The following is a 12,721-nucleotide window of genomic DNA, read 5'->3' on the forward strand; positions in this document are numbered from 1 at the left end:
GCCAAGTTGTGAAGTAGAGCATTATTCCAGAAGTAATTTTGTCAGAAGTGCTTTAGATATTTTAGATCTTTAAGACTGCGGCCTAGATGTGCAAATGGATCCTTAGGGCAATTTTACTAGATCAGGCAGGGAAGCAGTATGGCTTTGCCAGAGCAATACCTCAGGAGCGTATTCCTACTTTTTCAGATCCCCAACTTGTGTGGAGCCACTGGGAGCATGTCTTCCAACTTGCTCGACTACGTTCTGGCTCCAGGCTAAGCTTACAGGGAGCTAGCTCCAGCAGAGATGCTCCCTCATGTCTCCAACTATCTCGTGCTGCAACTGCGAAGAGCCACAAGTGCAAAACAGTCTTGAACCTCTTTGTGCCCATGACTTGCATTTGCAAAGAGGAATATGAGGCTTTGCAACGTGTCAAGACTAACTTCACGATGTTGCAAGATCTTAATAATACAATATGGGATGTTAGAGATGACTTTCTGTCATTAAGAGAATTCAACCAGGGTAGCTATTGTCCTCTATCTATTTTCATGTCAGTTAAAGCTTTTTTGTGCAGGAATGATATTCTCTTACAGATTCTTTCATTCATCTAAAGGAGCTCTTAACTGGGCAGTATGTATTAACACAAAATAAGAAATTTATAAAAGCAACAGACATAAATATCTGCCTTTTTAGTATAAAAATCTCAAGTTGTTTAGGCAGCATAGTGATGTTACAGCAGAAGGCATAGGGAGAAGTGTAGAGGGAAGCCCTCGAAATCAGTCCAGTTTTAATTAAAACAGAAACCCATCAGGTTGTTCTGTCTTATATCTTTCTTGCTTTCCTGTTCACTGCAACATTTGAAATGCACATCTCTGTGTTGTCCTTGTCTGTATTATAAGCTGACCTTGTAAATCAAACTGTGCTATTCTCCTCAGGGATAAATCTGAATTTCTTGGTTCATTTGGGTTTGAAAAGCAGCTTACTAAGCTTATTCTACCACTGATGTCTCTCTTCTGTTGCACTGCACAAAACAGGGTATATATTAATGATGCCGGCCCTGATCCTGAATGTCCTTTTTGCTGATGGTGGAACCAGCGGGGCAGACCCAGTGTACGCTGAAATCACTGAACCCCTTTGATCCACTTCAAAACTCCCAGGTCTTTTTTATCTACCTGAGTGTTTGAACTAAGGAGGCATACCAAGTATATTCTCATAATTAACACAGTCCTTGAGGATTTAGATGGAGAATGCAATTTATTTGCCTTTCAACTGTCCAATTTCTGACATTTTGGTAAGAAAAGTGAGGAAATTACTTCGAGAGGATTGATAACAAGCAGTCTGTAGAGTGACAGATGTCAGAAACAGATGGCACTGTTTTGTAATGAGGTGGAAGGAGAACACCTGCATCTATATACACCTGCTCCTATACACAGATTTCAGGAATGGTATTGCATCAGTAGATAAAATTGAAATTCCTACAAGACTCTGCATCTCAAAACTCCCTTCAAAGTCTTTGGGAGGACTGATCCAAATTCTAAACATCATATTCAAGGCTGAAAAAAAAATTATATGACAGTTAAAACCCAGCACTGACTGAAAGGAACTGCATGTGAGGAGGCCAGTAACAGAGGGAAAACAACCTAGAAATGGTACTCAGAAATTTTGGAGCCTGCTCCATGGCCACGTGTAGCTGTGGTGGAGTTACCTGTGGGACGTGTGCTCTCCTATCACAAAGTGTAAATGCCACATGATCCTGATGGAGGAAAGTCTGTGCTACTGCCCCTTAGCCCCAGCTACACTCACTCCTTGTCATGTTTAATGGCTGCTTTATTTTGTGAAATTGTTAAATAGGTGAAAAGATTGTCTGTCTTTATTGCTTTGTTATTGCTGTTGTTATTTCAAAGAATGCTAAAGGCTACTCTAAAAAAATAAATGAAGATGAGGTTTATTTTCTTATTTGACTCTTACAGTGATAAACAATTTTAGGTTGCCATAATTTCAGACAACCAAGCTTAAAAAATCCTAAATCAGTCTGACGGAAAGAGGGCAGTTGCTCAACCTCTCATGAAAATGAAGAAACCTTTGAGGCCTCACGAATTGGATACGCCAAAAATTTAAGCCTTGAAAATCATTAAGTCACCCGTGGAAATGCAGGCCTCCTTAAGACAATAAAAATACACAGTACAAATACGCCTACGTTTCATTTTGCTTTCTAATTCCAGTGAAAGCAAATCAGCTGTGCTGTAACATGCTGCTACAGCCACAATCAGTGCTGGTGCTTAAACTGGACTCCCACCGTTATAAACGCTGGTGAGCTGCTGGTCTGGCGCTTTCCAGAACAAATTTTTCTTTTGATCTGTCTTGGTGATCTCACCAGGTGCAAAATAGCCTGAAAATTATATGATTCAGAGGACAATGTTAAGTTCATCTTTTTACCCTAGTATCTTAGTAAGGAAAAGAATTCTGAGTCCTGTTGGTGCCTGGGAAAATTAAATTTAACCTTCCATCTTCTTGATTTTGTTGGTTGGGAAGGAGAACAGGGACTGAGCTTAGTAAACATGAAGAGACTCTTCATGCAATTATAGGAGCCAAAGAGCTGTTCTAAATGTTTTATACTGTACCATCAAATGAAGAAACATGGGGTTCTACCCTTATAATTATAACTCAAGTATCATATAGCTGTAGAGATGACATTTAAATTATTTAAGTAGAGTCTGAAAAATGAGGTAACAGAACAGAAGATAAACTGCAAGCACAATGAAATCAATGGGACTGTGCCCATTCATTTCAGAAGCATTTAGATCAGCCAAAGGCCGGCCTTACAAAAGCCTTTAGGTATCTTATGCATTTATTAATCTACACTTAGTAGACATAAATAGAAATAAGTACTCTTCATTTGAGTAAATAAACAAAGGTATTCTTTAGAAATGCTAAAACCGTGTGTTTGTGCCCAGTATTGACAATGCCTCAATAGCACTCTGAAGGTTATTTCTATAGATAAACCCTTTTCCAATTATGCATAGAAATAACCCAGGAAATTTAGTGCCTCTGCACAACAGTAAGAGTAGATTCCGAGTAATATACTATCGGTCCAGGTAATTGTTTGAGGTGTCTTTTATTTCACTATATCTACCTGTTCTCTTTTTATATAAGAAAATTATAATGATAAAAAAAATGTTCCTGTGCCCTTAAACAGGTAATAGCAACAACTCTTTGTTTTGAAGGAGAGATGATTGCACGATTGTAACAAAGAAAACATAAGTCTATTCAGCTCATGCATTGGTATGATAAAGCCTGCTGTACTCACAGCCAGCTTAATGAAGCTTGGACACAATCTTCACTTAACAATAGTAGGTCTCAGATTTTACTGTGTTAACATGAGATGCAGATTTGACAAGTTTAACTCTTCCCTGAAACAGTGCTTTTGGGTTCATAAATACCTGGTGAATGGAGCTTGGTGGCTGTTACCGCTGATCTCTTAGGGGATGAGACAGCTGGTCTGTTAGCATCCTGATCTTTCTGTACTTCTTTCTTCAGACCTGTTTTAGGAAAAAAAAAAAAAGGTAGAAAGAAACCTGTTTTATAATTTTGTTTACAATTGTTCAATCACTAAGTTACATACCAGAATGGCAAAATCTAAGTATTGTACCAATACACACCCTGGGCTTCGCACAGAATGATGCTACACAGTACTTCTGTTTTGGATGTCAACCTGCCACTTCTGCAAGCATGACTGTGTGCATGTGGCTGAACTGACATGCACAGCACTAAAGCAGTTCAGAAGAAGGCCTTACACACTATCTTGGTTCTCCAGCCATCTGCACAGTGACAAATGCCATTAAGGCACAAACAGCTATACAGGTAGCCCATCCTATCTCTTCTGAGCTCTGTGTTCTGTTTCTTTACCTTGCTGTGCATCCTCAGCCAAAGATCTTCTGGGCTGGAGGAGAAGCTAAGTAGGACTGCGCAAAACTGACTTAAGTTACCTACAGGGTCCTGCTCTATCAACTTTTTCCCCAGGCTAGGAAACTGTCTTTTCTGGTGACCAGCTTTCCCGAGAGGGTCTCATACAGGCAAGAGACAGGCTTCTGCAGAAACAGAAGCAGGCAGGATGTGTCAGGGGTATGCTGGATGTGGCACCTCAGACAGGAGAGTGGGTCTCTGCCTGTGCAATAAGTCAGGCAGGGCCAGAGATGTGCAGCACATTCAGTGCACAAACCTGCAACACGCTGTGCCAATGCAGGACACAACAGAATCATACAGCCTTGCTGTCCGCAAGGCTGAATAAACACCTGGTTCACGCTCATCTACAACCCAGGCATGTGCAAGGCTGCCTGCCCTCCCTCCTCTCCTCTCTGTGTTTGTAGCTCTCCAGATTACTCCTGACCTCTGCGTTTATCCTTTTTTGTGCAGCCACTAATTCTTCCCACTGACGGCATGATGCCCCAGAGCTCTTGAGTTAGGATCTCCAGAAACTTTGTGCTAGCCTTCCCTTTTCCTTTAATTTTGCAATGGGAGGCAACTAAGAGTCTGTTATTATTCCTCCCACCACCAGAGCTCTCTGGTTAGGGGCTCAGGATGGTCTGTCAGTTGTCCAAGCTCTGCAATCACTGACTGCCTCTTGTCCCAGGGACATACAACTTCATCTGAAAGCCAGAGTGGCCACCCAAGCTCAGCTCACCCCTCCTGCCCACCCGCAACTCCCATCAAAATAGCTGTGGGGAACACGCTGAGTGCAGTAACATGAAAGCCCTGCCCTGCTGGTTTGCCCATGGTGTGACAGTCACAGCCAAAGGATTTCATGCAGAAAACACTCAACAAGGAAATAAGAAGGAAGAGCAAAATAAAGCAAATCCCTGAGACATTAACCTGTTTTCCTGTTTGCTTTCCTTTTTTACTGTTATGGTTTGTTGGGGGTTGCATTTTAGCCTGCAGGACTGTGTCGCAGCGCCTGCATACACAGGAAAAACAGAGAGATTTAAGGCAAACCACTTGTCACAAAGGAAAATCAATGATTGCCTTATTAACTTTCACTTCTCTCATGAGTACGTTCCCAGATGTCTTGTAGGAAAATGTCCCACAGAATCTGAAGAATCTGAAGGTGGAAAAGAAAACCGTATTTTCTTGGTGGTGCTTAAAGACAGTGTCAGTCCAAAAGCTAACATTATCTACCATTTTGCTTAATGCAAATGTGATCTGGCTATTTCAACAGTAGAGAAAAGTGATAATTTTATATGGGAATCATAATCTTGAGGGATGCTTCCTGGATGAGTAGTCTTCCGCCCTCTCCAAAGCCAAAGGTAGTTACGGTTGCAGCATCAGGTGTATTTTTGATGCACCATTCACCCTTCCACTTCTGTCTGCATCAGGACTTGCAAGCAGCAAGCTGCAGATGCAGCATTTGCCACCCACCAGAAAATGAGCTTCATATTTTCTAGCACCATCTCTCAGAATTTGCTTGCAGAGTGCTTCTGCGAAGAGTACATGCACACGCACAAGCCCTGTGTCCAACTTTTTGTGGGGGGATGGCACAGGAGAACATGTAACACCCTCTTTGACTCCATCCCACTGTCCTGGATTTCAGGAGAGCAGACTTTGGTGTCTTCAGGGATCTGCTTGGTAGAGTCCTATGGAACAAAGCCCTGGGAGGAAGAGGGGCCCAGGAAAGCTGGTTAGTATTACAGGATCACCTCCTCCAAGCTCAGGAGCAGTGCATCCCAGCAAAGAGGAAGTCAGGCAAAAACGCAAGGAGGCTTGCATGGATGAACAAGGAGCTGCTGAACAAACTCCAACACAAAAAGGAAGCCTACAGAGGGTGGAAGCAAAGGCAGATAGCCTGGGAGGAATACAGAGAAATTGACCAAGCACCCAGGGACCAAGTTAGGAAAGCTAAAGACCTGATAAAATTAAATCTGGCCAGGGACATCAAGGGCAACAAGAAAAGCTTCTATAGGTATGACAGTGATGAAGACTTAGGGAAAATGTGGGCCCTCTCCAGAAGGAAACGGGAGACCTGGTTACCCAGGATATGGAGAAGGCCAAGGTACTCAATGACTTTTTTGCCTCAGTCTTCACTGACAAGTGCTCTAGTCACACTGCCCAAGTTGCAGAAGACAAAGGCAGGGACTGGGAGAATGAAGAACCGCCCACTGTAGGAGAAGATCAGGTTCAAGAATATCTAAAGAACCTGAAGGTGCACAAGTCCATGGGACCTGATGAGATGTATCCGCGGGTCCTGAGGGAACTGATGTATAAGCCACACTCCATCATATTTGAGAAGTCGTGGCAGTCCAGTGACGTTTCCGCTGACTGGAAAAGGGGAAACATAACCTCCATTTTTAAAAAGGGAAAAAAGAAAGGTGAACTACCGGCCGGTCAGTCTCACCTCTGTGCCCTGCAAGATCATGGAGCAGATCCTCCTGGAGACTATGCTCAGGCACATGGAAAATAAGGAGGTGATTGGTGACAGCCAACGTAACTTCACTAAGGGCAAATTGTGCCTAACAAATTTGGTAGCCTTCTATGATGGGGTTACAGCGTTGGTGGATAAGGGCAGTGCAACTGATGTCATCTACCTGGACTTTTGCAAAGCATTTGATGATGTCTGGCACAACATTTTTGTCTAAATTGGAGAGACATGAATCTGATGGATGGACCACTTCATGGACGAGGAATTAGATGGATGGTTGCACTCAAAGAGTTGTGGTCAATGGCTCAATATCCAAGTGGAGAAAAGTGATGAGTGGCGTTCCTCAGGGGTTGGTACTGGGACCAGCACTGTTTAACATCTTTGTCGGCAACATGGACAGTGGGATCGAGTGCACCCTCAGCAAGTTTGCCAACGACACCAAGCTGTGTGGTGTGGTTGACACACTGGAGGGAAGGGATGCCATCTAGAGGGACTTTAACAGGCTTGAGGAGTGGGCCCATGCGAACCTCATGAAGTTCAACAAGGCCAAGTGCAAGGTCCTGCATGTGGGTCGGTGCAATCCCAAGCACAGCTATAGGCTGGGTGGAGAATGGATTGAGAGCAGCCCTGAGAAGAAGGACTTGGGGGTCTTGGTTGATGAAAAGCTCAACATGAGCCGGCAGCGTACGCTTGCAGCCCAGAAAGCCAACCGTGTCCTGGGCTGCATCAAAAGAAGTGTGACCAGCAGGTTGAGGGAGGTGATCCTGCCCCTCTACTCTGCTCTCATGAGACCCCACCTGGAGTACTGCGTCCAGCTCTGGAGCCTCCAACATAAGAAGGACATGGAGCTGTTGGAGGGAGTCCAGAGGAGGGCCATGAAGATGATGAGAGGGCTGGAGCACCTCTCTTGTGAAGACAGGCTGAGAGAGTTGGGGTTGTTCAGCCTGGACAAGAGAAGGATCCAGGGAGACCTTTATAGCAGCCTTTCAGCACCTAAAGGAGGCCTACAGGAAAGCTGGAGAGGGACTGTTTACAAGGGCATGGAGTGATAGGACAAGGGGTAATGGGTTTAAGCTGAAGGAGGGTAGATTTAGATTAGACATTAGGAAGAAATTATTCTCTATGAGGGTGGTGAGACACTGGAACAGGTTGCCCAGAGAAGCTGTGGATGTCCCCTCCCTGGAAATGTTCAAGGCCAGGTTGGATGGGGCTTTGGGCAATGTGGTCTAGTGGAGGGTGTCCCTGCCCATGGCAGGGCGGTTGGAACTAGACGATATCTGAGGTCTCTTCCAAACCAAACCATTCTATGATTCGATGATTCGATGATTCGATGATTCATAGGCAAATTGCCCCATCAGTCATGAGGGGCTGGTAAAAACCAAACTCTTCTTTATACCTTTACTTTGATCCATCTCTATTTTCTCTGCTGTTTATAAATTTGACATCTTGAGGCTACAATTCTCATTTGTAATTAATGCTTTTCACAGTAAAGTGTCTGAGGACATAAATTTCCTGTGTCTGCCACCTACTATGCTGTACTTTACTACAGAGCAGGACATAAAATAAGTTTATGGTGCCATTTCATTACTAAGGACCAAGCAAAAGGAACCTGAGATGGGAGCTGTGAGACAAAACTAGAGCTTGTTTTATAAGGTATAGTTTATATGGTTACAGATTCAAGCATTACTTTTTCATGGCAATGAGGCCTTGTTTTTTCTGTGGTTTTCAAAATAAAAATATGATGCACAAATGGGCCATATACCAAGCTCTTAAGTAAATTTCTCTATGGCAAATGTCATAGACAGACAATGGAAAGGAAAGTTTTTCTTCCTTAGGGTTTCAGCAGTAACAAGGGGCATATAAATACTTAACTACTTTTGATTTTGAGACATGTTCAATGAGGAACACCTGGGGAATTAGTTCAGCCTCTTAACCTTAGGCACAAAGCGAGGAACAGTTCCCCAATTAGAGCTCAGTTGAAAGAAAACAGAGCGAAGAAGCAAAGAAGCCCAGTGAGCACCATCGTTCTGCAGAGGGCACGGAGGGGTCTGCGGAGAGCAGTAAGTCACGTGTGGGTGCGGACGGCGGTGCTGCACGGGAAAGGTTGGCCCTGGAAGGTGGGAGATCAGCAGAGCGAGCCTGAAGCAGGTTGCGAGCAAAGGTGCAAAGAGATATCTTGGGAAGGACAGAAGGGTAGATTAATAACGAGGGGGGAAACAAGGATAACCACCCTCTTTCATTTTACAAGATCAGAAGAGCTCCTAAGGTATGGTGGGGTGGCAATACAGCAACGAGGGAAGCGAGGAGGAGTTGTGCAGCAAGGGAAGAGCCAGTGCACAACACAGCTCTGCTGGGAAGGGGCTGAGGAGAGGAGCATGTGGAGCTAGTGATTATTTGGCTTCTCCTTCATAAGCAGAAAGGTCTTGGTGGCCACTCTCAGCAGGAAGGGATTTAGGAATCACACAGCAGGCAAAAGAAAGGACAGTCCTCAGGAGCAAACCATTGTCATTTTGCTAAGCTCATCACCCACAGGGAAATCTCAGGGGAAGAGCCATCCCTGGTATCAGACCTCAAATAAGAGCTTGTGCTGAATGTTTTTCTTAAAATGGGGTTTGTTCTTTCTCTTCTCTTTTGAAACAACAGCTTTTAGTTGGTTAAAAGAGAAACATTCAGAAATCGTGTTGATTTCAAGAGAAGTTTCCACAGGGAAAATTAATTTCTAAATGACAAGAGTTTGGACTCCGAATTTGTCACTTCACAGAAATCTGGATTTTCAGGTTTAAAAAAATCTGTAGGAGAGTGTTGGCATGATGATCAGCATAATGCCGTACCCCAGGGTATAGTGCAGCGGCAGATTATACAGTTTGATCTTTTCTACCTCAGAGTGTACTAGAAGTAACTCAAAGTTTATAATGTCCATAAAAATTTTGATGCTGCACTGTAACTCAGGAAACAAGACAAACATTTCAGTCATTATTATGGGCTTGAACACATGTAAAACATCAAATACTTTGTCATGTACTGTGAAATGTCAAAAAGTGTTTTGCATAATATCATAAAATAATAAAAATATGTAAAATACTATTATAAAGGGAAATTAAGTACCATATTTCTTGAACCTGAAAACTGTTTTAATTTTGTCTTTTAAAAAGTTTATTAACTCCTACCTGGAACAAAATTTACTTCAAACTCTTAGTATTATTGCCCACAGGCTGGAAATATGGAACTCCAATTAGCTCTGTGCTAAATGCCTGTACATTAGCTTTATTCCTGCTGGCTGCATCATCAAGGCTTTTAGCACAGACCCTAAAAAGGCTCCTGGTAGAACAGGAACCACCACTAACTTCCAGGCTCCCAGGAACAGCTTCCAAGGCTCTGCCAACCCCCTCCACTATGGGAGCTGATGGAGCAAGAAGTTACCTTTCCAGTAGCCAGAAATCAAAGCCACAAACTACTAATTTTTATCATAGAATCGTAGAATAGTTTGGGTTGGAAGGGACCTCAGATATTGTCTAGTTCCAACCGCCCTGCCATGGACAGGGACACCCTCCACTAGACCACATTGCCCAAAGCCCCATCCAACCTGGCCTTGAACACTTCCAGGGATGGGGCATGAATTATATGAACTTACATTCCATTTAAGGTTACAAATCTCCCAACGTTTCCTCTTTTAAAAGCTACACTTATATAGAAATGGATATTTCAGGACATAAGATAACTGTGAGAATAAATACTTGCTCGTGTTTTCTACTGGTGTTGTTACAGCATTTGCTTTTGAAAAATGCATCCAAATGCACAGTTCTGTAAAGGTATTTACATTCCCTAATTAACACACACAGCTTGCTTGAAACTAAACAGAAGGAGCAAAGGCAAAATCATTAGAAATACATGGCAAAACACTCCAGACATGTTAAATCATTCAGCAACCACTTGGAAAAACAGCAGACACTTCTCCATTCCCCCATTTACTGAATGCTGGCTTAGGAACCAGAGCTAAATACATCTTATCTGAGATATCTTCTCAAAAGCTGCTGCAGAATCAGCGCTTGTATTTGCCTGTACCTTTCTGAGTCTTTAAAAGCCAGTACAGCAGGATAGGCTTCAATTTGCTTTCACATTTCAGACTGAAAACATGCTAACAAATTGCACATTGAGTATTTATTCCAAAACAAATCATAACATGCTGTAGACATCATTAACAATTCAATTGGACTAGCTGCATTCAGTTGGATTCCAGCTGTTCTCAGGCATATTTTATAAGTTAACTAATGCAGTCTGCAAGTTTGAAAAACCCCACGGAAGTGTTTTCAGTCATTCACAGACACAGAGAGACACTTGGAGCTTTCTTCTGCCTTTCCCCCTGATACCCATGACTAGTTGTGTCCTTGGTGAGTAATAGCACATCCACGCATGCAATGTTTGAGACAAAATGAGCAAAGCTGGAAATATGATGGGTTCTGTAGAACAAGAGCAGTCTGATTCTCTCTAGAGACTCTACTTCCTGTGATCTATGAGACACTGAAAGACTGTGAATAAATAAGTAGATGTAGAAGAAAGACTATATATTTGTCGAAGTAGAAACTGCTAATGCTTGTGCTTTTCCCTTTGTGTTTATTTCAAATTTAAAGTCAATGTGATAAAAAAAAAAAGGACAAGGACCATTTCACTGACTTGTCAGAAAGTGATCATTTTCTTTTATATTAAAAAGAAAAGTCTCTTTATCTGGTATTTAAAAAAAAAAAAAAGGAAAAAACAAACCTGACAAAACAAACCATTCTTTGGACTGAAGAGAGATCTCAGGGCAACTCAGAACATCCAATGTTAGTTGCAGAGTTAAAACACCTACTTCTCTTCCTGTCATTTTACTTGAATCCCATGGCATTTGACTGTTGCTTCCTCACAGAGTTGAGCTATGGCATGTTTCAGAGTGGTTCCCAGGAAAGAGGTTGGAAAACTTGCAGTTGAACATCTCCCTTTCACCTGCAGCACTGCTGCACACCCCTATGTTCAGTACAGGAGCAATGTGAATGTAACCAACTGTATATTTACTATTCAGCTCTTAAGGGAAAGTGTTTGCAAAGGGGAACAAAGCGGCAGCGGATTCTTCTCCCTCCATCCCTGCAAGTGCACTGGTGTTCAGTTTTTCCCCCTCAGTGGACCTTAGCTCATCCCTCTCCCTCCTGTTGAGGTTGTGTTGCCTGGATTTTGCAGAAGCTGATTAAAAGAAGCACATTTTACCCTGCAAGCTTGCTAGTGAGAGCTGTGGTAACACTAGCCTCCTATTTTTCATCTTCACTGATTGCATTTAACAGCCTGCCCTGTTACATATGATTTACTGGTAAGCCCAGGAATTGACTGGGTTAGTTTTTTGAACAATGCTTTTGATTGTCTTTAATTTAATGGGCCAAGCAGAAACAAGCTGCTCAAATGAATTCCTTATTGCTACTGTCATTACACACAAATTATGAAATTTCTTATGGGGAATAACAGTCACTTGTCTGTGAGATAAACATTAAATAAGAATAATAACGAAGGTGAAATATGTATGCTGTAACACATACCCCCCAAATCCTTCAGCTCTCTTATTTCATGGACTGTTGGGTGACAAGCCCAGCCTGGTGGACAGAGCTGGGGTCTGGAACAAGAAGCAACCTGATGCTCAGGAGTTTGGATCAGGACTGCAGGCACAAACAAGAGAGCCCAGAGCTGCATCAGTATCCTGAAGGTGAACCCAAGTTTCAAAACACAGCAGAGTTTAGAGTTGCCGAGCTGAATTTTCTGTGGGTTTCTATGTTCTGAGAGAAGGATGTGGCTGAGCAAGGCCAGAAAGGTATGAGACAATAGAGGAAGCTGTGTTACATGAATAGAATAAAAACTATGCAGAGCTGGTCAGATATAAACCACTTCTCAAATCCTTACACAGAATGATTGAGCATACATTCTTTTTTTCCTGAATTGCATGCGAGTCCTGTTGCCTTTATGGTAGCCACGCACTCAGGTCCCCAAGGCAGACTTACCCCTTGGCTAGACTTTTCTGCTCAGGAGTTACTCCTCCTGAATGTGCAGAAGAGGCCACAGCACTCCAAAACAACACATTGGTTGCTGTGCCTATGGCGGCACATTCATTCACCTGTGGGCCCAAGATGTTTGTAGCACACAGGATTGCACAATCAGCTTTGTCAGAAGGACCTCGAAGTTCTCTGGTCCAGCCTCCTGCTCAGAGTGGGTCACACATGAGCAGGTTGCACAGGCCTTTGTCCAGCTAAATTATAGGTGTCTCTAATGACGGAGGATTCACCACCTCTCTAGACAATCTGCTCTAGTGTTTGACCA

General features: G+C 42.9%; 1 protein-coding gene across 4 annotated transcripts in view; it reads right to left on the reverse strand.

Annotated features, from left to right (window-relative positions):
- The window catches only part of MTUS2 (microtubule associated scaffold protein 2), a 324,919-nt gene that overhangs the window by 62,896 nt on the left and 249,302 nt on the right, over positions 1 to 12,721 (reverse strand). For all 4 annotated transcript variants that reach the window (XM_054812918.1, XM_054812935.1, XM_054812912.1 and 1 more), the window contains one exon: positions 3,420 to 3,518. In XM_054812918.1, coding sequence (XP_054668893.1) covers positions 3,420 to 3,518 — 99 coding nt within the window. The remainder of the gene's footprint in view (positions 1 to 3,419; positions 3,519 to 12,721) is intronic.

The sequence above is a fragment of the Grus americana genome, chromosome 1, assembly GCF_028858705.1.
Source record: "Grus americana isolate bGruAme1 chromosome 1, bGruAme1.mat, whole genome shotgun sequence".
NCBI classification, from domain to species: Eukaryota; Metazoa; Chordata; class Aves; order Gruiformes; family Gruidae; genus Grus; species Grus americana.